Here is a 24,559-nt window from a genome sequence, read left to right as displayed (position 1 = left end):
AGCGGATTGAGATAGCAAAAAGATGTGGGATTGCATTTCTTTCCATTCATTTAATTGAAACCATACTGAAAAAGTGTATGAAAACCATCACTCTTCAATATGTCTGAAGTGTAGCTTTGTGACACTGAGAATGATGTCCAACCTAATAGAATTTCAGATAGAAAAGATATTTTGGCTCATCTTTTGCTTCCAGCTATATTCAGTTTCCCCGTGTGGTTATTTTTCTTGTTATTGTATGCACCAGCTATCTGTTTCTTACTTCACTGTCTGGGAATACAAACCATTCTGTCTCATTTCTGACCTTAAAATGGATTGGACAAAAACAAAAGGAAGTTAAAAAAAATGCTTTGGGTAGTACCCTTGTACTTGTCCCTTGTGTTGTGTAAGTTTTTTAAATGGAAGGCCTCAGTATTCCTGCCTGGGAATATTTTGTATCCATATATATTCTGTACTTTGTAACATCTGTGTGCTGGGTGGTGGTTCATCAGGAGGGGATGAATGTAACAATTTCAGATGCTTTCAACTGGGCTGTTGGGACTTGCCCAGTTTGTAATCATGGTGATTGCACATACAAACATGGCCATGTAATTACATGTGCATTTTTGCATTTAGTTTCAGGAGTTCATTTCAAAAAGTACAAATGTGGCCCAATAAATCCTCTTTATCTCAGACTTCTGTGCTTTTATAACTCTATTTATTTGTGTAGTAACACTGTATCTGGAGAGGTTTTACTTTAGTAAAATCAGTAAAGAGCTCAGGTTAGTTTATAAATATAGTCAGATACTTGGGCAGTGAAGACTTTTCCCAAGGTACAAACTGGACATTAAAATTAAAGAATTGTGGGCAAAATTTCAGCGGAGAGCAAACCTAACATGTTATTGCTATTGACATTCATGGATCGAGATACAATAGACACAAATAGGTACTGTAATAAATTTCTACTCCTGTGACCAAATGCATATAAATAGATAGTGAAACTCATTTTTCAGTATTTTTTTTTGTGTATATATATATGTATTATGTTTGTATAATCAAAAGGAATGGATAATGGTTGTTTGTCTTCTGTGTTTCTATTCCCAGAGTTGCTTGCATGAATGCTGACAATGTCTAAGGGAGACTGATACCTTTTTTGTATTCAGTGTTACTGTGAATCAACAGTTACTGCAGTACTGTCATTTCCCAGTCTGGATTGCTTACTAATTCCCCTTATGGCTTTTTTCCCCGTGGATAGTATTACTGTGCTAAAGACAAGAGGTGAATTCTGCAGATGATACAGAAACCCTCACTCAGCAGTGAGGGTTTTCAAACCTGCTGAGCTTCATCCTTAATGTGCCCACACCCACGAGAGGTGGGAAGTAGCTGGTAGGGACTGCAGAATCCAACCTTCTCTGAGAAAATAATATATATTGTAGTAAATATTTTCATTTAATTCAACTTTTGGTTAGTGTAGATAGCCTAAACAGTTTACTGATGTGATCCTCTAAGATTTAACTCCTGGCAATAAACTGCACAAAAGTGGTGTCACGGATGATAAGGAACAAACCCAAGTCTGGTCTGAATGGCTCTAGATGGAGAAATTATTGCTGTTAGTATCTTTGTCATGGTTGTGGCAGTAAAGACAAACGTCCATTTTCCCACTTCAAATGTTCATGTTGGCATCTATCGCATATCTTCTTTTTGGCTTGTTTTAAAATAAAATCTTTTAGCTATTTTTTTTTTTTTTGTTTAGTTTAATGGCCATGTTTAAGCAGCTGTTTTGAAATACAGTGCCATTTTTACACCAAAAAGAAAAATTGTTTACTTCTTTTACATTTTTTGGCACCTTTTTTTCCTTTAAATGTAGACAGCTACAGTCAAAACTAGCAGCATGGCTCATAACAAATCATGTATTTGCTGACTTTAGCCTGGTCTTTGCTTTTCTGCCTGGGGAGGTCACAAGCTCGAAGCGTGTGCTGGATGCTGGAATCTGCTCACAGGGGCTGTGTTCAGCCCCAGCCACTCCCTCTGGCCATGACACTGTGCTTTCCTCCTGATTTGGGATCAGTACCTGTTCTGGCTGCCTGAGTCTGGCTTCCTCTGCAGGGCCATATCTGAGCGCCCTCAGCACTGAGGAACACCCTGTCATCTTCCCTGAGCTTTTTAAAACTAAAAGAGGTTTGAATAATCAAAATTCTCAAGGCAAGGCAGCAGAGGAGTAGCAGCAGGGCATTTTTTTTTTAATGGTGCATTTTCACATCAGCCCTTTTACTGTATATTTTATTTGACTGGGGGCAGAGATTACATTTAATTTTATTTCATGTGCATGCTGTTCTGGCTGGAAAGTTGTGATCAGATCCTTATCTGGCTCATTTAATATCCTCTCTGCCAGGGCTTGGCAGGGAGTTCATAAAAGCCTGTCCCCTAGCCTGTCAGACATTGTCCCACTCCATATAAAGCAAGGCAGTCTCTCCTCCACAGACTTTAAATATTCTTCTAGTGCAATTATTTATGCAAGTGGAAATAATTAAAAAATCTTTGGAAAGCAAATAAAAGAAGAAGCTGGAGTATGGCTGAAATTGCCATTTAAATGCTTTTAAATTGCAGAAGCTACTGGCCGATAGTATTTTGGAGTATTTGCCCTGCTTTAATGATGCTGTACACAGAAATTCATCAGATATAGTGAGAGGTGATTTCTGGCTGGGAAATATAACTGTTGGCTTTTCAATTGATTTTCAAGGTGCTGTGTCATTGAAAACACATTGCCACTCAAGGCACAAACAGTAATCCTATGGAAAATGTAATTTAAACTATTTTACAATATTTTTTAAGCATAAAATCAGTATTATTTAGTCAGGTATTGCATAGGTTAAATGACCTTTCCTCAGTTAGTTTCTGTTTCTGCATTCACAGATATGTTAAATTATTATTATTGGGTTTTTTTTGTCATATATTTGTCAGAGTTTGATCCTATCTGGATACAAGGTATCACCAAAAGCGACTCTCTCTCTCTCCCCTCTTCAGCTGGAGAGAGGAAAAAAAATATTTTAAAAGGCCCATGGATTGAGTTAAGGAGAAGGAGAAATTCAGCAATTCAGCATTCGGCAATTAATGTCATGGGCAAAATACTCAACTTGAAGAAAAATTAATTTAGCTTATCAAATCACAGTAGGGTAATAAAAGATAAAACCAAATCTTCAAAACACCTTCTGCCCACTCCTCCCTTCTTCTGGGCTCTACTTCCCTCCCAGTTTCCCTGCCTCCTTTCCTGAGCAGTGCAGGGAGGTGGGGATGAGGGTTGTGCTCAGCTAACATATGCTGTTTCTGTGGCTCTTTGCTCCTCAGGAGAGGACTCATGAGTCTTCCCTGCTCCAGTGTGGGGTCCCTCCAATGGGAGACAGTCCTCCATGAGCACCTCTGGTGCTGAGTCCTTTCCATGGATTGCAGTTCTTCACCAACTGGTCCAGAGTGGGTTGGGTGTAGCTCAGTGGATGCAGTCCTTCAGGCTGTGTTCCCTGCAGGGTGACACATCCTGCCAGAAGCACTGCTCACAGCCTCCTCTGGGAATCCACCTGCCGAGGTGCACTGCACTGATGCTGCCTGGTTGTGTTGTTTTCAGCTCTATGGCTATTGCTACCAAGACAGCAATGACATCCCAGACACGCTGACCACCATCACTGAGCTGGGCTCGCCTTTGGAGATGATTCAGCTTTTACAGACTTCCTGGGAAGACAGATTTCGGGTGAGTAACAGCTGTTTCATAAGGATCTTTAGGAGACCAAGAAATAATATTATGAAGCAGGGGTTGTGTAATTTTCAGTGCAATTCACATTTATTAAATGTTTGTTTTGCATATGATTAAATCTTGGTTTAGAAGCAGTATTTAATACTCCCCTTCTGTAGTGTGTAAGACACTGTGTTATTTTGTCTGTCAATATTATCTAATTGTAACCAGTTACATGGTTTTTACATGATATCTCGAAACATTTCTTACTTGTTAAAGCTTGAGACACAGGAGTTTTGGCATTGTGCTCTGCAACTGGGATTTAAACAATAGAAGGACGTTACATTTCTCTCCTGATCCTTATCATAGGTTTGTTTTATAATTGTTTTCTACTGCTTCCTGCTCTGTTCATTTTTTTCCTGGGGAAAGAGTGAAATAAACGTACACAAATCTCAAACCCAGTTTGTCCACCACACTGGCAATTTACCAGGAGCACGAAGGTCATACTTAATTTGTCCAAAATGAAGCCAGACTGCAGCAATGCTTTGATCAAGACAGCTGTCTCGCTTGCTGTATATGGGGATGTGTCTTTGTCTGAGGTTAACTCCCTGGGATGTTGAGAGGCAGCAGCAGTCTCCATCTGAAACACTTTGGATTGCTTGGCTACATCTGTGCCAGAAAATTAAAAATGCGCCTGAGTGAACTCGGAATGAAAAGAGCAAGGTGCAGCCCAGGGCTGTGCCGTTGCATTCCTGCCCCCTCTGAAGGCTGTGAGTAGGATTGGAACGTGATGGAAATGGTCCCTTCTGGGTCCTGCCTGGGGACAGTGCGGGAGAACAGCCTTGGTGCTGGTCAGACCTGGCCAGAGACTGTGCTAGCCAGTGTGCATGTGGGATTAACTTTCTGTGCTCAGGAATGTTCCCTGGCAGAGTTTATTTTACTCATACAGCTGGAGCAAGGGTGTTCTCTGCACTAAGCTTCAGCTCCCTTTCCATGAAAGAAGTGTGGTCTTGATAAGCAGCTGAGGTACTCAGCAGGGTTCCCAAAACACAGGACCACCTGCCTTTAGCTCATCTCATCCAGGGAATGCAAATAATGGACTGTGATAGCAATTATGTACAAAATAAATGACAAGAGAGATGTGAGATTATGGGTAATAAACAGAGAAGTTTCTTTCCAGTGTGGATATTTCTGAGTGAGCAGTTGCAAAGGGAGATAAAGGAGAATTAGATTAAGACCTTCACAGAAGTAGAATTACAGGTGAAACATTCCTGTGACCATTGTAATGAAGTCCTAAATAATGTCATGCTCATTCATTTGTCTAAGATGCAACTAATACAGAAAGGAAGGAAATAGAATTGTCTTCTTGATATGTGAGAATTATTTGTGGTCCAGTCCTGAAAATGACTTCATAAATCCATGAGGTTATTCTTACAATTGATAATTGTAGGAATAACCTCATGAAATGATAATTTCCTTGTGTGGATGGACTCAGCAGCAAGCTGAGTGAGCCTGAGGTGTGTAACACAGATCAAAGCCTTCACCTGTGTGCTTAAAGTTTGTTGTAAGGAGGCATTTGCAGTGCCAGCCTGCAGCACATCTGCATGGCAGAGCCTGTTGGGGCTGGGCACAGAGCTTGCTGGTGCAGGGTCATGGGACTTTTTGGCATTTGAGAAAAGGCAATAATTTTGGATGACAACCTGTGGGTTTGCTCAAGCTAAATTCTGGGTTTGTTGGAGATACCTATATTGTTTGAAGATACCTGTATTATAGGTTATCTTGGGCTGGATGGGCTTTTTCTCTGCAGTGTATTGCAGGATAACACAGACATGAGTTCTGTGTCCTTTCAAGGGGAGGTAAGGGTCAAGTTTAGCATTCCGTAACCACACTTGTATGCACCCACAAATGTCTCCATATGAACTATGGTATCCTGTAAGTAGGAGAAAAAATGTTCTTGTCTGGTCAACCAGGAGAAGGATTAGGTAGAAGCATGAGATGGTTCTAATGTCCCACAAGTGAAGGGTCTGAGGGATAACTTCAGCTCTGCTCAGCTTTCTTATCAAGGATGTGTTGAGGTGTACCCTTGAGTTTATTGGTTAAGCCCCTAGACTGAATTTGAGTTTGACTACTTCAATGCATATGCCCTTGACATTGTATTTTAATAGAAAACAAAGATTATATATAACAGTAAAAAGCCTGCTAAACTGAATATGACCTGTTACTTACTTAATACATAAAATAAAAATTCCAGTATTCAACTGTGTTCTTATTACTGCTACCTTTGGATTAATAGGTTACATAGTGGATTCTAAAGGAATGCATGAATTGAAAACAGGACTTTGGTAAGGGGGCTGAATTCAGTGTTCATCAGGGCTGCTGCCTAGTAAGAGTTACTCAAGTTTCTAATCTGCAGTGGAAAAGTGAAACATCAGCACAGAGCTCCCACCTCAGCCTCAAAGTGGTGCATGAGGGTCCACCACGGCAGACCCTCAAGGCAGATAGGTATATACCCTTACCCTGAGGCATAGTGCAGGGTTACACTGGACCTGTGGAGCACCTGCTCCTGGGAATTTGCTTCCTTCTCCCCTGGAAAAAGGAAAAAAATCAAAGGAAACAGTGGAAAAAATTATAAAAACAGTCAAGAGGCAGGAGGCAATACAGACTCTGTCTGCAGTTGGAGCTCCAGGCACGGGTGCAGGGCAGTCCAGCCAAAATTTCCAGACCTAGAGTTTGTAAAAGAGCAGGATCAGACTCTGTGGTCAACGCCTGTGCATAAAGTGTTATTAAAAACTAATGCTTTTATTTCTGGTAAAAGTAAGAATAGCAACAATGAACCCTGCTTCAAGAATAGTGTGGGAAAGCACTTGTAAAGAAGCTTATTTTTGTTTCAAGTCTCTCAGGATTTTATAGTCAGCTATGCTAATCCTGTGAAAAATACCTTGGTTGCAACATTTAGTTTTGAGGGCAAGTTATAATGCTTATATTAAGTCATAAATTTATGAGCATATCTTCAGCTAAAGTGGTTTTGTTGTATACTTTGCACTGAGAAAACAATGCGAGGTGCCCATGTTTTTGTGTTTCAGATTTGTCTCAGCTTAGTTCGGCTTCTGCATTACTTGGCTCACTCTCCTCTTGGCTCAGTGACATTACTGGATTTTCGCCCTCGGCAGTTTGTGATTGTGGATGGGGAGCTGAAGGTGACAGATCTGGATGATGCCAGTGTTGAGGAGAGCTCTTGCACCAGTAACAGCGACTGCTTCATGGAATTCCCTGCTAGAAACTTCACCCTGCCCTGCTCAGTTGAGGGACGGTGTCAGAGCATGAACGAAAAGAGGAATCTCTACAATGCCTACAGGTCTGTGATCAGATAAAGCCATGTAGAATTAAGAGTGGGCCTAGAGCTCCAGCATCCTTTACTGTTATTCACATCAATGAGCACATACTGTCTCAGAACCAATGCCCAAGAGTAAGTGAAGCCATGAATAATTGTTTCATTTGTGAAAATACATGGCATTTATAATGTTTGAAATATTTTGCATACTCTGAGTGTGATTCATCACTCAGTCTAATTCTGTGTTGGTTGAAGCCCACTGAATTCTTCACTCAAGCAGAGATTTTCATAGGAGTGAAGCATAAGCACTTTTGGATGCTTCGTGCCCACAAGCTCTATGGTGAGGCAATTCCAGCAGCTCTTTGGTGTGAGTTAAGAGGGGTCATCACATGTTTTGCACTACCAGCTGAACAAAGGGCTGGATTCAGCAGGAGACTTAGAGCTCAGTTCACCCACTGCCCTCTGGCTCAGTGTTCCCTGCTTTGCTGCAGCCTGCTGTGGTAGGGTGATAACAGCTTCAATGTGTCCTTGGAGCTGCTGGGACCATCCTCAGCTGCTGACATTCTGGGGTCTAAGCCCAAACCTCTTAAAGCAAGGGTGGTCTTTTCACCCTTCCCTCCCAGCCCTGGGTCTGTGTGAGCAGGTGCTGTGGGACTGACTCCCAGTGCTGTGCCACAGTGGGGGACACATGGGTGATGGGCCATGCTGGACCCGTTGGCCTCACTGAAGGAAGCATTCAGCTTTTGTAAATCTTCCAAATTTGATTCTAAAGCTGTGTCCAGATTTACAGCTGGGTCCTTCTGGGTGATGGCTTTGTGTTTGTGGTCTTGGCTCTCCCCATCAACCATCACAGCCCCGGAGGGTTGTGTGGGTGTGTGGGATGCTGGGGGAGCCATGTCACTGCTTTCCAGGGAGCCACTAGTGGATGCTCAGTGCTGTGCTCATCCTGCGCCATTGCTGTTCCATCTGATGGGTGCTGCTGGGATGGGTGGCCACCCTGGCTGATCCAGGTAGGAGGAGGAGATCTCAGAGCTGTGCCATAATGGTGTGCTCATTTCTTAGGCTTCCCTTTCAAGTGCTGTGCCATTCACTGCCTTCCAGACCACAGTGAGGAGAGGCTGCTCCAAAGAGAGCCTTCTCTTTGGTCACAGGGTGCTCACCAGCATGTGTGTTGCATTAGCTGACCACACTGAAATGGGCTGCACCACATGACAGGCATCTGCAGTTGTGCAGCACAGTATTTAGCGTGTCCTGCAAGATTTTCCATTTCCATTTGCTTGGCTTAAAGATCTTGCTTAGCTTGCTAGCTTTTGGTTAAGACAGTTTTACTGTTTCTGGGTAAGCAGCCTTTAATAGGCGCCCATCCATCTCGGTTGTAAGTGGGGACATGTCTGTGGTGTGGTGGGCTTGTGGCAGGTTGCTGGTCACACTGAAGGAAGTGGTCTTTTTCTAATAGAGTTTTTAGTATTGCCTTTGAACTGCTCTCAAGTGTGTATTTCATGCATAGTGCCCCAGTGTTCGCAGCCCCTGCTTTGTTTTAATTCCATAGAGACATGGGGTTTTGTTGAACGGTGGATTCATGGTGTGAGAGGCTGTGACCACCCATGCTAAGGTATTACATCAAGCCCTATGCTCTTGTCTCAGAAGGTGAAATCCTCAATTCATTAGGGATAGGCTGCTAAATTTGTTATTTTCATAGGTGCACTCTGTTGCTGTAGGCTTGGAGGTTGCCCTCTGAAACTGTTAGAAGTCAAAAGCAGCAATATGTCAAACAATGCATAAACCCCTTGTAATTTTAAAACATAGCACACCCTAACCTTGAAAGCATACTTAAGCCTATCTTGCTGGTTTCTTTATGAGGTAAATAATTAAAGGAGAGAAAACATTTGGGAGAAATATCTACAAGGACTGGCCCATCTTGACTTTCAGATGGTTACCTCCTGTCACAAGTGTGTCTCACTGTGTTTTCCTCCAAGTGTTTGGAGCAACAGTTTTCGAAGCACTGGCAGTTTTGAAAGTAAACATAATTCATATTTTGAACTGTTGACCAATGGCTGAGATGAACTCTCCATCATTGAGAATTCTTTAATGAAGATCAGATAGTTCTCGAAAAGAAGCCATTTGTAGGAATGAATATAAAATGATCTGACAGTCTGTGTTATGCAGATCACAGGGGATACCACTGGCCCTGGAATCGATGAATAACAAATGTTCTTGCAATTAAGTTGTGCAGACTGCAGTGTCTGTGCACGTCAGGATTTGACATGTGGGTGTTTGCAGTAGAACAGTTGCATGTCTCTGTAGCCCTGGAGCTACGGAAAAACAACAACCTCAGTGACTTGCTTCCAGCCAGCATTGGGCAAACTTAGTGACAGCTACTGAATTTTGCAAAGAACTATTCACAATCAGTTGGACTCTGCTTTAGGGATAATTTCTAAGCAAAAACAATCAGCTAAAGTTTACCAGACAAATTATTTGTTAAAAATGTTGTGCTGCTCTTTGGATTTCTGTAAGTATTTACATTGGCTGTTTCATATTCATCATCAGGACAACCCACCAGTGGATTATCCCACTTGGGAAAACCATAAACATTATTTTTGTTTGGGATGGAAAAGGGAGTTACATTCTCAAAGAAATATTTATTGTGCAAACGGAGTGTCAGCTCAATAATACCTGCCTCTATGATCAATTTTTGGTATCAGTAACTGGATTTTCTAATTTGTGTTTATGTAAAGCATCTGCTAGTCTCCCTCCTGAGCATGACTCCCCTGGGGGTTGACAATGTGGTCTTTGTATATGAAAAATTGTTTACTTTGCTTTGCAAGTTAGATGTGAAGCAGTGCAATTTTCCAGTTGTGTTCCTGTATTTTTCATTAGCTAATATTTATGACCATTAGTTCTTTTTGTATTGTCATATCCTGACCTGTCCATCTGCATCTTAGGTTTCTGTGACACTGAGTTAGTTGCAATATATAGTAGTATTGGCAGAGTAGCAGAACTCTGAAGGAGGAATATGAATATTAAATGTACTTCCAGGGATGGTAATGGCATATTGTTTTTTCTTTTGTAGTAATCATTAAAAAGGAGTTTGGAATCTCCTTCTCTGTGGATATTTAAAAGCCATGAGGATGCAATCCTAAGTAACTTGTTCTAGGGAGCCATGCTTGAGCAGAGAGACTGGACTAGCTGACCTCCAGTGGTGCTTTCCAACCTCTCCCATTCTGTCATTCTACCTCCATTGGTGAATACCTACATGAATGCATCTTGATTATAGATAAATGATAGGAACAGAGAGGACATTCTGTATTCCAGCAGCATTAAAACAATAGAAGTTGGCTTTCTCCTGGCACTTAATTTGAAAGTCTAAGAAAACTGTAGTAAAGAAAATAGTAATTTCATTTATTAGAAAGGAACAGAAATCCAATTTACTCACTTTCAAGGTTTGAAAAAAAAGCAAGCCCAAGATTTATGGGGTTGATGGCATCCTTTTAGTTTGTTGGAGCACAGACAGCTTTGCCAATAGTCATGGGACTTCACAGCAAATTGCTGCATTAATGGAACATTTACACATAGGTACAAGGCAGCCTTGTATGTAGCAGTGTGGTCTAGGTATGCCAGACAGCTGTGTGTGAATAGTCTCAGCTATGTATTTATTTGAGTATAGAATGCTATTATATTTCCTGAATAGGTCAGTGGCATGTAAGTAATAGGAATTTTATTCTTTATGATGTTCAGGAGTTACCAGAGATATTTGTAAACTCTTGTAAAAAAAAAAAAAAAAAAAAGTCAATATCGGTTACTTTTCTATTGCAGGTTTTTTTTTACCTATCTTCTTCCACACAGTGCTCCATCCTCACTAAGACCATTGCTGGATAAGATAGTCAATGCAACAGGTAATCACAATAAACATGGTAATGCCAAGTAGTTGCTTTTTTAGTGTAACTATTATGGTTGGGAGGGGAGGGTGCTGCTTTTGTGCTCACTGCAATAGAACTAGACGGTTTTTCTATCCAGGTTAAAATTCCTCCCATACCAAGAAGGCAAGAATGGGCCCATAGACCAGATAAAACCCATTTTTAGATTTTATCTAGGCTTCACAGAGATATTTGTGTCATCCTGACACCTCAGCATGGGGTGAACTGCATGCATCAGAATGCAATTTCTTGTGGGGTCTGAAAGAACTTCTGTCCCTGGAAAAGGAAATTTTAATGGTAAAACCCAGGATACTTTCTCATTGTCAATGATACTAGTGATATTTTATACTTCAGGAGCCAGAGCCACAAATGATATTTCCATAGATCTTCACTGATCACCAAGGGAATGGCTTTGAGACAAGACTAGTTGCCTGTGACACTGATTCGAGGGTTTTTCAGTGCCTTGCTCCAGTGTGCATCTGAAGGGAAAATAAGTGATGCTGGGCTAAAGCTAATGAGCAAGCAAAGCTTTGGAGTTCCCTGTATTGGCTGATGTTGGTGTCCTGAGGAGTTCTCCTCAGCGCTTTGTGCCTGCAGGCCTGGGGCTGCCAGCTGGTTGAGTCAGCCTCTGGAATGCCTGGGCTGTGTCTGGTGTGAGACCTGACTTGTAGAGCTCAAGGATTTCCTGCCCACATCACCACCCTGCCATGGAGCAGGGCACCGTGAGACTCCCATGCTTAGGGCTTCATTCAGATTAAACCTTGTTTTGTCCTGTGCAGGTTGCTCCTCATCTAAGTAATTCTTTTCCTCTGCTTTTAAAGGAGAACTTCACTGGGGAATAGATGAGACAGCTGCTCAGCTGGAGAGAGTTTTGAATCTGTATAAGAGTGGGGAGTACCTGCAGAACACAACCCGGGTGCCAAAAGCTGGTAAAGTCATCTTTCTTGAAACTTAAAATATGAGATTTTGTCATTGTTGTGGGGTTTGCAAGGGCTAATGTGCAGAAATCAGTGGTCCTTGAAATCATGCAATATTTTATCTGCTTTTTGCTTCCTGGGAGCCTCCTGTAACTCATCACTGTGTGATGTAGCTGGACATCCATACGTGTGAGCAGGCTGTAATGGGAATAAGGAAATCCAAAGTGAGTTCTCCATGACAGATTTATGGAAAACCTGTTTCATCACATCCACACACTGCTGTTGTAGTATCAGAACCTGCCTGAACATATACTGGAGAGCATCCAGTCATGAGGTTGCAATGCCCCATGGGTTTCCTGGGACTTAAATTTCTTGTAATATAAATGTTTATAGATTGAAAGACTAAAATTTTTACTTCCTTTGCAAGGGAAAAATAGTGTGTCCCTCATCTTCTGCTAGCAATAGAATGAAAAAATAGAAAAAAAGAATAGGATGAAAACAAGGCTAAATAACAGTATCTTTTTCATAATATGACTGTGTGCTATTCAAGCTGTGGTACAAAGTGGTGCATGTTCTTCCTAGAAGGATAGCTGTGGAATTGTACATGTCAAAGAATATTATGTGTGCTGGAAATGACTGTTAAGCCAAACAATTGTAAAAGCTGTTTTGCAAATTATTTTTGTGTATGTACAATGTTCATGTCAAACTGTCAACATAATTGACTGCAAGTTGATAGGAAAATTATGGCTTTGCTGCAAAAGCTCAGTAAAGAGGGAAAGATGGGTTCTAAATGAAGATGAATTTTGGCACAGGGGGTTTCAAAAGTTCAGTGAAGCATTTGCTCAGTGAAAGAGACACAGGAGCCAAATTCGTTCTGGTTGTGGCTCTGTTAACCTCAAAGGGCCATGATACCAGGGATGAATTTGACCCACTTATCAGAATAATTCAATATTTATTTTGTTGTAAATTGGCAGGAAAATTGTTGCAGGTGTTCATTTAACTTTCTAATTTTCAGCTTTTCATCACATCTGTGCTGAGTGATACCTGTCAACACAGCAAAATTATTTTCAGCAGTACAATCAATAGTACAAACATATCCTTTGTTGAAGAAGTGCCAGGAGAGCTGAAGTTGTTCTGTGATGCTGGTTGATCCCAGCTCTAACTGATATATTAGGATGAGGTGAAGTTTTTGAGTTTTAGAGATCTGTCATGTTTACAAAGACTCACAAGGAGAGAAGCTTTGGACAGCAGTAGTCAATGTATCAGTGCAGGTTTCCACGGATACGAAGCAGAGCTCTGTGTATATTTAGCTACTGTAATAATTACACATTTTTGTGTTCCTTTAATTCTGTAGAGTCCTGGATAACGTAACACAGAATCCACTACCCCCATAACCATGGTTGGAGATTCCCTGCTCTGCAAAGAGCCTGTTTTATTTGTAGGACACTGCTAACGGACTTAGGCACTTCACAGTGTGACCAAAGATGTTGAAAATCTGTAGATGCTTTGTGCAACATATTGGATAATGTACATTAAATACTGTGAGTGTAATATTGAATTCATCGATAGGAAAATGTTCTCAACCAGGGACAGGCCTGAGGAATTGGGTATTTTACTAGAAATTACACTTGGATTAGATTCTTAGACTTAGCTGCCATGCTTTTAAGATGTAAAGACCTGTTTCTAGTTTGTTCTAAGGCCACTTTAACCAAACAGAAAAGGTGTTGTAATCTATTTCTATTTTAAGACTCCCTTTCCTTGCCAGACAAATATGAAGAAGTCATATCATGAGGGCTAAAATGTGCCTATATACCTACTTTTATAATTTTAATTCCAACCATAATCTTTCCTCAACTGATTTTTGACTATCTGATACTAATACTGTGTTGTAATTAATTTTTTAAATATTCAATCCAGAGATTATGGAATTAGAAATGATTAATTAGAATTTATTCCGAGATAATAGAATGAGGAATTCTCTTTTGGTACAGTGGAGTTGCAGGAGAGGATGACAAGTGTCCTGGAAGGGAGTGGTGTCCAGGGAATCAGCCTCTTTTACTGGTAGGATGCTCCCAGCTGCGATTGCATCCTCACCCTGAAACCAAGGCTGAACAGCTGAGCAAATTGAGTATTTTGTATAGATCTTGGTAGAGTGGTAGACAGGGATGAAAAGGAATAACTGGGATATTTTCCCCAAGCTGTAGGTTGAGATTCTGCTTTGGGGTTTTTTTTTAATAAAAAAAAAAATTTTAAGACTGCACAATTTTATAAAATATTTTCTGTGTTGCTCTGCAGGATAGACAAAGTTCAAGAAGGGTGTTTCTCAGCCCAGTGCCAAGTTAAGATAAAATTAAAGGTGATCATTTGGTTCTCAGGCCAGATTGGAGCTAATGAGCTTTGCATTCATACCCCAATGGGTGCCAAGATGGGGGAGACACAAGTTTGCATCCATTTTGCTCCAGATGATAAAACTCTCACAAGGTGACTCACTTCTGGGACTTTTGCTCTCACAAATAGTAGAAATGACGGGAATTTGTGATGTCAATCTCCTGGCATCTAAAGGGTTAGTGATGAAATAAGGTCTTTCAGGTGCACAACCTATTTTGAAATCCTAAAAGAACAGGAGGAGAATTCAGACCCAAAAATTGTAAGGTTTTGCTTTGGTTTGGTTTTGAAAAGAAACTACAGAAGGTTCAGGTTTTGAAAAGAAACTACAGAAGCTTCAGAATTTGTCTTAGGTCTTAAATACTTGGAATTAGGCATTATCTTGGATAGACCATTGTAAATTCATAGTAGAAAAGACAAGATCATGATCTTGGGCATGTCATGTAAGGCCATAACTAAAACATTAACCTTGAGGAAACAGTGTGTTATCTATGTGAACTTATGTTTTTGAAAGGAAGACCTCCTCCTATGAACACTACAAAGTGAGAAAGGTGATACTGATAAGCAGCAGGGAAGTGGCACCAAGAAAGTTCTTGTCAGCCCTCGTGTTCCCATAAATAAAGTTTAACAAGATGACATAGTCATATTACAGAAGGTCTTAGATATTAAGCTTTCACTGTGCTTCAGTTGTAAAGATTTTATAGTGCTGTAAATTATATTATGCTCTGGACTTTGGTTTAGTATCCTAGAGTAGAGGCGTGGGAGACATTTGATAGCTGTGTATGTGTTCTGCAATCATAAATCACATTGCTGTTCATGTTGATATGGGAGCATTGCAGCATTTAAAACAACACCAGGAACAAATGCTTTTATATTCCATTGGCTGTCGGCCTCTCCTGCTGGAATCCAGAAGAATGTGAATTAAAACAGGAACCGTGTATTTCTTCTGACATATGTTATCTAAAAATGATTAAATAATTCCATTAATTATCCAGATTAAGGAGACTATAAAAAAACTACTGATGTTCATCAGTAAAGTCATGCCCCAGTATCAAGGATTTTATTACTTCAATCAAGTAACAGTGATTTGTACCAAGTATCTGGCCCTTGAGCTAAGCCCCAGCCCTTCAGCTAACTCAGAATTTGCTCAGAAATGCATGAAATCAGCTAACACTCATAAATCAGATAGCTTTGTTATTCATTAAAGCTAATAAATGACCCATTATTAGGTCTGGGGGTGTGCAAGCCCACAGAAAGCTGTAATTAGCTGCCGTTGTTAGCTGAAAGCACATTCTCAAAGCTAAAAAAGCTGGAAGGCTGGACATAAAGCAAAGACACGTTGTGTTTTCCTTTGTCTCAAGACAATTTGGCAGGATTATGCTGTATGTAAATATTTACAGTACAACAGTGTTTTGAAAAAAATATTCTGCAGGGTCACTATAGCAACCTGCTTAGGAATTTGTAAGTCTACCCAAGAATTATTGAAATCAGGAACAAACTGCAGCCCAGATTCCTGCTCTATCAAAATATATTATAATAAATTTTATCAGCTTTATATTTTTTTAAATATTATCTTCATACATGTGCCTTTGGTGTCCCTTTCCCAGAGCCCTGAGGGGGAAAGTGCACAGGGCAGAAAGTCTCCCTTTGCACCCTGCCTTGCTGGGAGGGCTCTCACACCAGGAGCCAGGCAATCCCAGCACACAGAACACAGGAGCACGTTCCTTTGTACCCATGTGATGCTGGCAGTTCAGTGGATCTCTGCAGATCCAGTTGCTTGTTGCTCACTTGTATCTCCACCACCGTGCAAACCATTTACCCTGTTCCCTGAGTAATGCTAAAATTCTCCCTGTCCAACGTGGCAATGCACAGCGTAATACTTTCTGCTGAGGTCCTCAGTTCCCTTCCAGAACACTAAAGAAGTCACTGAATGTCTTTTAGATCCTGTGGGCATCTGTCTTCAAGCTTAAATGCCCCAATGCGTGACCCTAGGCAACTTCTGCTTTGTCCATCATCAGCATCCTTGTTTTTAGATCGAATGGACCATGTGCAATGTTTAAGTGTCTGTAGGACATTTTGGGCCTTTGGTAGATTGGTGTGTACCACAGAGGTGGCTGTGGGTATGGAACAGCTCCCCAGGATGTGGGGCAGGAAAATGCTCCAGCTGTGTCATGTTAACAGGAGTAAAATGCAAGGGGACATGTCGTTCCCTCGTTATTTATTTGCGTTTCGGTGGCAGCCTGCGTACCGATTTAAACACGGATTTAAACACGGATTTAAACGCGGCTCCGCTGCCGGCACGAGGGTGGCGCGCTCAGGGCGGCCAAGACGCTCCCCGAGGAGCAGGGCGATCTCCTGCCCGATGGCAAAGCCGTGTCCTGCCAGGCCAGCCTGGCTTTCCAACGGTTGGGATGCGTCAGCCTGAGTGAAAGCAGAGCCCGCGGGACAGGCCTGCCCCCTCGCTTCCTCAGAAATACCAAAACGTCGCTCGCTGTAGCAAACCGTGCAGGGCGCTCCCAGGGGCCTGCTCTCAGAAGCATGTGTAAATGTGAGGTATTGGAACATGAGGAAAAGTTCAGCATAAAACGAAGCATACTAAAAACATCAGTGTATTAGTGTCTATTTTGGATCCAATAATGTTCTCCAAGAGCTCCCTGGGAATCGGAAGGGACTGTTTGTAGAGCAAAACACTGCTCAATACCATTTTTTGCTGATATTGGCAAGATCAGACTCTTTCTGCTTACTTGTGAGCAAAGCAATTGAAAGCAATTCCAGAGTCGACTGCCGGTGTTCCTCTTGTGGCTGGAGGGAAAAAGGAGGGAGAAAAAGGAGCAACACGACTTTTCTCTCAAGGATGAACGTGGTTGTCTCTCTGTCATTGACCCACAGTGTATTGGCAGGTGATAAGAGAACTGGGCAAATCTCCAACAAGTAGCTGTAGTTGGTAGTAAAAATGCAGTCTGGCTGCTGTGGCTGAAATGAACGGTCATTAGGACTGATTAAAGTCAGATTTAGGGTGATTCAGACAGGCTAAAAGGGGGAAACCACAGGCGGTTTCACATAGTTTATTATATACTTGTGGAGCTCTTTACATAATTCAGTCTAGTACAGTGAAAATGAGTATGTTTATAGATTGTAGTAGGCTTTGGGACAATGCAGTTGGTTTTTGATGGAAAAAATAGAATAAGAATTTAAAAATAGAATAAGAATTTAAAGCATTGGCTTTTTTAATAGCTCTTGCACTGGTCAGTGATGCTGCAGATTGCTTTTAAAAATGCCTCTCTTACTTGTCACAAACAAGTGAGTGATCTTATTTTGAGGATCAGTGTGGCCATCATGGAGATGTGACTAACATTGTAAGAAACTTCTGAGATTTTGGCCTGAACAAAACAGCATGTTTTGATTGATCAGAACAACTGTGTAAAAATATTTAAAACTATAAACGCTATCACAAAACAAACTTTTTAGGATTGCCTGGCTTCAGCATAGCAAAGTATCTCAAAGACCCAAAATGTTTACAAGAAAAAATGCTTTGGAGTAGAATCTGTCTGTGTAACTGTGAGCTCTTGTATTACCTCCCCTGTGTTAAATTCTGGAATAAACCCATTGTAAGTGATATCAAGATCAGGCTTACTGCACTGCATTTAGTTGCTTCAATCCTCACAAAATTAGTACATGGAGGAAAGGATTCTTTTTCTGCTGATACCAGTAGGAATGCCTTGCATTTCTCTAATCTATTCCCTTCCATTACCTTGATAGACTTTATGTACTCTCTGTCAAGCTATGTATATGTACACAAAAGTGTAAATTTATGGCTGCATTTATAGTATTAGGCAAGCATTTATTGGTTTTAAACACCATTAGTCTGGAAATTGACCAGAACTTTGACCTTTTTATGATGTGATTTACTGCTGTGAGCCTTCAAATTCCAAGGACTCCATTTAAGCAAGTTCCAGGTCTGGGCAGGACAAAAACTTGAGCTGGAGCTGTCTTTAAACCATTGGAGTACTGCTTAATTGAGTAGCTGCACTGTGGTGTCCAATTTAAAGGTGTAGGTGAAGCCCACCTCTGCTGAGGGCTGGACCTAATGTCATTGCTGGGACACATGTCAGTGGAGAAGCATCCTTCAGGAGGGTCCTTCTAGTTCATGTGAGAGGAGCGCATTTCTTCACAACTCATACAAATAAAACTCATACATCTCTGGAGATGAGTGAGTTTTGAAGAGAAGTGCAGTTTGCTTAGATCATCACTTGGTGTTGCAGTGAGTTTCTCATCAGTTCTGACTAATAATTTAAGAGGAGGTCCCATGCTGGCTTCCCAGGGCAAGCAGAAGTGCGTGGCTGGTGTGGGAGCAGGAACCCGGGTGCAGGGCCATCATCACATGTCCTGCCCTCCACTCCTTGTGGCTGCCTTCCCATTGGGATGCTCCTAAGGGAAGGCACTCCCTGGCTGTTTGCCATGCCAGCCACAGGGGCTGCCCTCCTGCTTTTCCCCTCTCTGTGGGCAGCAGTCCCCAGGTTGCAGGTACCCAGTGGCTCCTGCCAGTGCAGCCAGAAGCTGCCCTTGTGGAGCCTGTGTGACAGTGTGCCTTCCCTCAGATTCCAGTGGCAGTGTTTCCACCCACGTGCTGCTTGGTGATCTCACAGCCAAAGAAAATGCTCTTTGCATTTGTGTCATGCTGCCATGTGCCTGTGACCTGTTCCCATGAGCCACTGGAGATGGTTGTGGCTTTCCCTCATGTCAGAACTGTCAGAGAGCAGGGAGGAGAGAAGGGACAGCCACAGGGCTCTGCTGCATGGTGACACTATCCTTGCATGGCTTTTTCCATCCTCACTTGCAGATTCAAACCAGGGCCTTGCCATTGCAGTTACTGCTGGCTCAACTCAATTGATTAATGTGTCTGAGCTGCCCAGATGATTTACCAGGCTTGGTCACCTTGAAAAAGGCAATGGAAAGGGAGAACTTTATCTCCTACCTCAGAATCACTGCTGCTCTTTTGAGGTCTGTGTATGCCAGCTGAGAGCCTAACCCCTGAGAGCTGTATTGGGAGCAGTGCTGAGGAGAAGGGCTTTAGGCTGTTAATAGGCATTAGGCCTATTAAGAAGCAGATGTGTGCTCAGAGGAGTTTAAATATTTTAAATATTAAATAAGGGTCCTCAAGGTGGGCTTTCTCCCTTGCGTGAAGAAAAACACATGATGTGATGTAGGGCTGGTCTTAGTGCTGCGATGGTGCTGAGGGATGCTACAGCTTCCTTCCAGCCCAGTGTGGAGCCTGTCAGACTCCCAAAGTGCCCTGGAGAAGGGCTGGGACATGCTCCCTGCTGACGAGGAGAATCAGGCAGGTGCTTCATCTCCTGCTGCCACAGCAAGGAACATCCTTCTGTGAATGCCCCCTGTGGCATGGGGCTTGGCACAGTGCAGTGTGAAGTGGCTTTTCTGTGGTGTGCAAGGAGGAGCTGTGGATAATCACATTTTATATCTAATCAACACTGCATGTGTGCTGATACAAATGGTTACATACGGTGCTAATGACAAGGAATTGATTTTTTTTTTTGCTTTTAATTTGTGCACGTTATTTTACTGTCCTAGGCTGTAAGGTACAAATCAATACTCTGCAGTTCCATGTGAAGATAAGAGAACATTCTGTTATATTCAATTATTGTTACACTACAGTTGATACAGAAACTGGGAAAAAAGGGACTTTTACCTAGCCAACAGTTTGATTTATGCTCTGACTTCTCTTCAGAAGAAATGCATAAATATTTTGGATGGAGAAATGATCAGTCATAATGTGGAACTGCATTTCAATTTTTTTTTTTTTCTTGTGCATGAATCTACATTTCCTGAATTAAGAAAACTGTTTTGCTTTTGATTTAACTGGGACATGATGAGCTCTGATTTTACTTCTTGTTTGGGAATGTTTCTTATGATATTTTAAATGAGCTAGGGCCTAAAATAGAATGTATTTACTACATTTGTTTCCAACTATTTCAGACCGTGTGGTGAGAATGAGCACTCATGAATGTGCACTTCTTTCCCCAGTTGAAATATTGGCAGTTTGGAGTAGCAGACACACTTGCCTTTGACTTAGTGGTGTTCATACAATGTGCTGTATGAAATATTAGCAGGCTGAATCAGCAGAGCAGGCAGAAAATGCCTGAACCAAAGTGACTCAAGAATAGACTGTGAGTCAGGGCAGGCAGCTCTGGTTTCCATAATAGATACAATTAGAAGAAATATAGAATGTATTTAGTTTTTTGAATAGGACGTGGGGAGGAGAGACAGGAGGGAACCACTAATTTGTGCGTCTGGAGGCTAAATAGAAATGTTTATAAATGATCAGTTGAATTTGCTGATGCATTCATTAGAGAAAGGCCTGTTAGTGGCTGGGAAAGTGAGAGGAGCTGTGAACAGAGAACAAGAGGCAGCTCATAAAGGCAAGTGAGACTGAACGGCAGCCAAGGGAGAGGAGCAGTCGGTGGGGCAGCGGAGGCTGGGCGAGGACCACGCTGCCATGCTCCCGCTGCTTCCCCCCTCCCTTCTCTTCAGAGGCCCATCAAGCGACTCCTCTTTTGTCCTAATCTGAGCAAGCAAAAAAAGTTTGCTTAATTAAAAGCCTGTCTTTTCTTCCTTCTCTAAAGGAGCCAGAGAAAAATAGCATGCTCTTCTGAGGGAGAGGGAGGGCTGGGAACGCCTGGTCAGGTCTCACCCCGACAATCCTGCTCGCTGTTGAGAAGTAGGACAGTGAGTCAGTTCATTCAAGTGGATGCTGTTTATTCAATGGGGCATTCTTCCTGTAAAACTTCTAATAAAACCAAAGCCTCGCCTCCGCGGTGGGGAAGGGGAAGGGGTTTTGTGCACAGACTGTTTATTTACAGATGCTTTCTGGAGAAAAAGGTGTGAAGAAGAAAGGAGGAAAGGAAAAGGAAAGGAAAGTGCAGAGCTATAAACACGTTTGGGAGTAAACCAGAGCTGGTACAGTCTAAACTGTCAGCTTTTCCATCATATATCCTGCTCCTAAGCTGTTCTAATAAACTTACCCTGTTAAAAACAACCAGTTTACTGGAGCTTTCCAACCACTGCTTTGCTCCTATTTGCAGAGTACAGACGGGTGCCTGAAGCCTTTATTCCTGATGAGAACTACAGATGCTGGCCATCCTACCATCACAAGGGCTGCCTCCTCTCCGTATTTGATGTCAACGAAGCCATTGAGATCTGTGACAGCTACTCCCAGTGCAAAGCTTTTGTTCTGACTAATCAGACGACTTGGACAGGTAGGTCCTGGATGCTGTGGAGCAGAACTGGGTCACTTATTCTGGCTGCTCTAAGTGTTTTAATACAGCTTGAGGAATGTATTGTGCTGGGCTGTGGGAGCCAGGAGCAGTATCTAGGAGTGAGGTAGTTTCTGAATGTTCATCTGAGGCAGCTTCTTTTTTGCCAGCTGTAAGGAGAGCAGAAACTACAGACAGGCTCACAGGAGCTGGCACTAGAGGGATAAGCACGTGGATCCCAGGTTACCAAACCACAGGATCTGAAATGTTATTTTTTAGCATTTTTGTGCTTCTGGGAGGTGTGAACAAGCACTTCCATGAAACCAAGAAAAATCTAATTCCTGTTAACCTTGTCTATGGCTAACCAGTGACTACTAGGTCATCATGTCAGGCCATCTGTAGTTGGAATATTAATTGTTATACTAAAAAAGTATTTATTCTGGCACATAGGAAGTTTAGAGCAGCTTCTATCTCAGGTTACAATATTAAAAGCAAATGGGACTTAACAGCAATATTTGTATTCTTATTTGTCATTCCCTTTGCCATACCATTCCTGAGGCATGAGCGTTCGAGTCCCTGAAACCTGCAGCTCAGAAATTTGCTCCGTAGTTAAAGGCATCCCGTTTGCCATGTAATACTTCTAAAGAAAATGGTGTTATGGGAGCCCCCTAGAGAGGCAGGCCGGGAGCAAATAGCATTTGATTTTCTCAAGTTTAGAGAGGGAAGGCAGAAGTACAGCAGATATGGAATGTATCTCTGGGCTGCAAGGAAAGGCAGGGATTTTGCAGGTCTGTGGAGCAGCAGGAGCTTGTTGGGAGGCAGGAATGTGAATAAGGTGCCAGGTCAGTGAGTGTGGGGAGATAGAAGAGCTGTGCTGTGGCTCCCACAGAGACCAAACAAAGAAACCTTGCCAAATTCAGCCCCCACTGGCCTTGAATATATATGCAGCAGGTGCCTTATGCTACCCAGGCTGTTGTCACTTGCTGCTGCTTTTTATCTGAGGACTAGAAACCTTGTTCCAGCTTGTTTAAAACCCAGAGTTACAAAGTGATCAGAAAGAGCTGTTTCAGAGAAAGTCATGTTTAATTCACATTGTGCTGATCAGTTTTGTAGAGATCAAGCGTGCAAATATGATTCTGTTTCTGTACAATCAAGCAAATGTCCTTCATTTTATCAGTGGGGATCTCAAAATACTTTTTAAAAGACCACATCGAGTTTTTATGAAAGTCTTCAGACCTTTCTTTCATTTACTATGCTAGCTGTACATGGCTGTATCTGAATCATAATTAGGTAAGAGTAAAGATACTGAAACCAGGGGAACTTTGGTGTCATTTTATACAAAAACAGTTCAGGTTTATACCAGCTGAAGTTAAGAGAGAGTTCAGTCTTGCATGGCCTGAAGAATGCATATATTGAAGTAGAATATGAAATGTCAGCATTTTAAGGTAGGCAACCTTTTGCTCATCACTTCTAAATATTTTCTCCTTCCCCCTTTTTCCTATTCAATGCAGGTCGACAGCTTGTCTTCTTCAAGATGGCCTCAAATCATATTGTGCCTGATCCTGACAAGATAACATATGTGAAGGTGACAGACTGACACCTAAAGTGGCTCAGTCTGACACGTGAGTGATAAGAGCTGTTTGTGTATAAATATAGGCAGCTGTTAGGTAGAAGGTGGCTGTGGCTGGAGAATAATTGCACTATTACTCATTCTAATCTATAGAGTGCTAAAGGAAACTTTAAAGAAATAACCTGCATGACCAGGATGAATGTGCAATAAAACAAGATTTTGAAAATGTGATTTAAAAACAAAGCAAAACAACCCAAAGCAAAGTACAAGAGATGATACACTGTTAGAGTATAATTTTGGTTATAAATCAGCTGGCAGCTCTGGCTCTTCTAAGCAAGGTTAGCATAACATTTCTGACCTATACATGTGTGTCCAGGGATGAAAGCTGATCATTTCTCTGAGAAGCCTGTATCCTCCACACTGGTATTTATTTGAGCACGTACAATCACAACAGAGGAACTGAAGCATATCAGTTTGTCTGCTGAATAGCAAATGTTGCTGAGGACAATCAGCATTTGTGTTCAAGCTATGGAACATGCAATGCCGGCACATTTGTCTAACGGAAGGAATTGCTTATGTTTAGAATTGCAAGACTGCAACTAATTTTCATTTTTGCTTCCAATGTTATCATAAAGTTTCATTTTTAATTTGAAAGAGCCATTTTGTGGATCTAGCAAATCACATAAGCATATGAATAGTCCCTCTGAAAGGGCAGGGACTTACCCAAGTGCCGAGTGCTTTGCTGGATAGGCCTGAGCATATGCTTACAATTAAGCCTGTGCTTAAGACTTTTGTTGAATCAGTTTGAATTGTTCAGGAAGCCACATCTTTGACAGACTGGCAAAGCAGTCCAGCTGGTTGAACAGTATTAATTTAATGACTATCTTGCAATTATTCATACCTTTTATAATCAGGTCCTTAGTTTTCTAAGGCATGGCTTGCTGATTCATAGAGTGAATGAAGTAAATGATCTTAATGATGTCAAATGAATGCTAGCCTTAATTCTATATAAAATGCATCTTAAAGGCAGGGTGTGTCTAGAGAATTTGCTTTCAGTGAAAGCAATGAAGTAAATGCTAAAGTGACCAATGTCATACTGTTTTGTAGTTTGTACAGTCAGGAAAAAATGTGCTTTTGTTTCTCAAATTGTTTATTTTTGTAAAAAAAATAAAAGATAAATAAAATTTCTTTTATTCTTTCTTTTTGTGTGTTTATGTTTCAAATAAATGCCTCAATTCAGTGTATTGTATGTAAACTTAAACTTGGGATATGAAAGGACTTGCTATAGAAAGGACTGAGGTTGTTCCAGTGTCTCCCAGGGAAGGGTCTGCTGGTACCTGGAATATTTGGTGGCTTTGCTTGTGTGGTGCCTGTCACAGAGGGAGTCATGGTTAGCAGGCAGTGCTTAAGCAGCCTTTGCTGCTCTGTGCTTTGCCTTAGGCTGGTATCGGTCTTTTAGCACTTGGAAGGG

The 24,559-nt window shown here is 41.7% G+C and overlaps 1 protein-coding gene across 1 annotated transcript in view; it reads left to right on the top strand.

The window, feature by feature from the left end:
• Positions 1-24,287, top strand: part of PKDCC (protein kinase domain containing, cytoplasmic) — a 35,395-nt gene extending 11,108 nt beyond the window's left edge. The window contains exons 2-7 of the mRNA XM_021547551.3: positions 3,596-3,718; positions 6,784-7,055; positions 10,845-10,924; positions 11,767-11,874; positions 21,348-21,521; positions 23,030-24,287. Of these exons, the coding sequence (XP_021403226.2) occupies positions 3,596-3,718; positions 6,784-7,055; positions 10,845-10,924; positions 11,767-11,874; positions 21,348-21,521; positions 23,030-23,115 (843 nt within the window). The 3' untranslated portion in view covers positions 23,116-24,287. The remainder of the gene's footprint in view (positions 1-3,595; positions 3,719-6,783; positions 7,056-10,844; positions 10,925-11,766; positions 11,875-21,347; positions 21,522-23,029) is intronic.
• The last annotated feature ends 272 nt before the right edge of the window (positions 24,288-24,559 follow it).

This window comes from Lonchura striata, chromosome 3 (assembly GCF_050655825.1).
Source record: "Lonchura striata isolate lonStrDom1 chromosome 3, ASM5065582v1, whole genome shotgun sequence".
Classification (NCBI taxonomy): Eukaryota; Metazoa; Chordata; class Aves; order Passeriformes; family Estrildidae; genus Lonchura; species Lonchura striata.
Note: the sequence above shows the minus strand (reverse complement) of the source record. Positions and strands in the feature narration are given on the sequence as shown.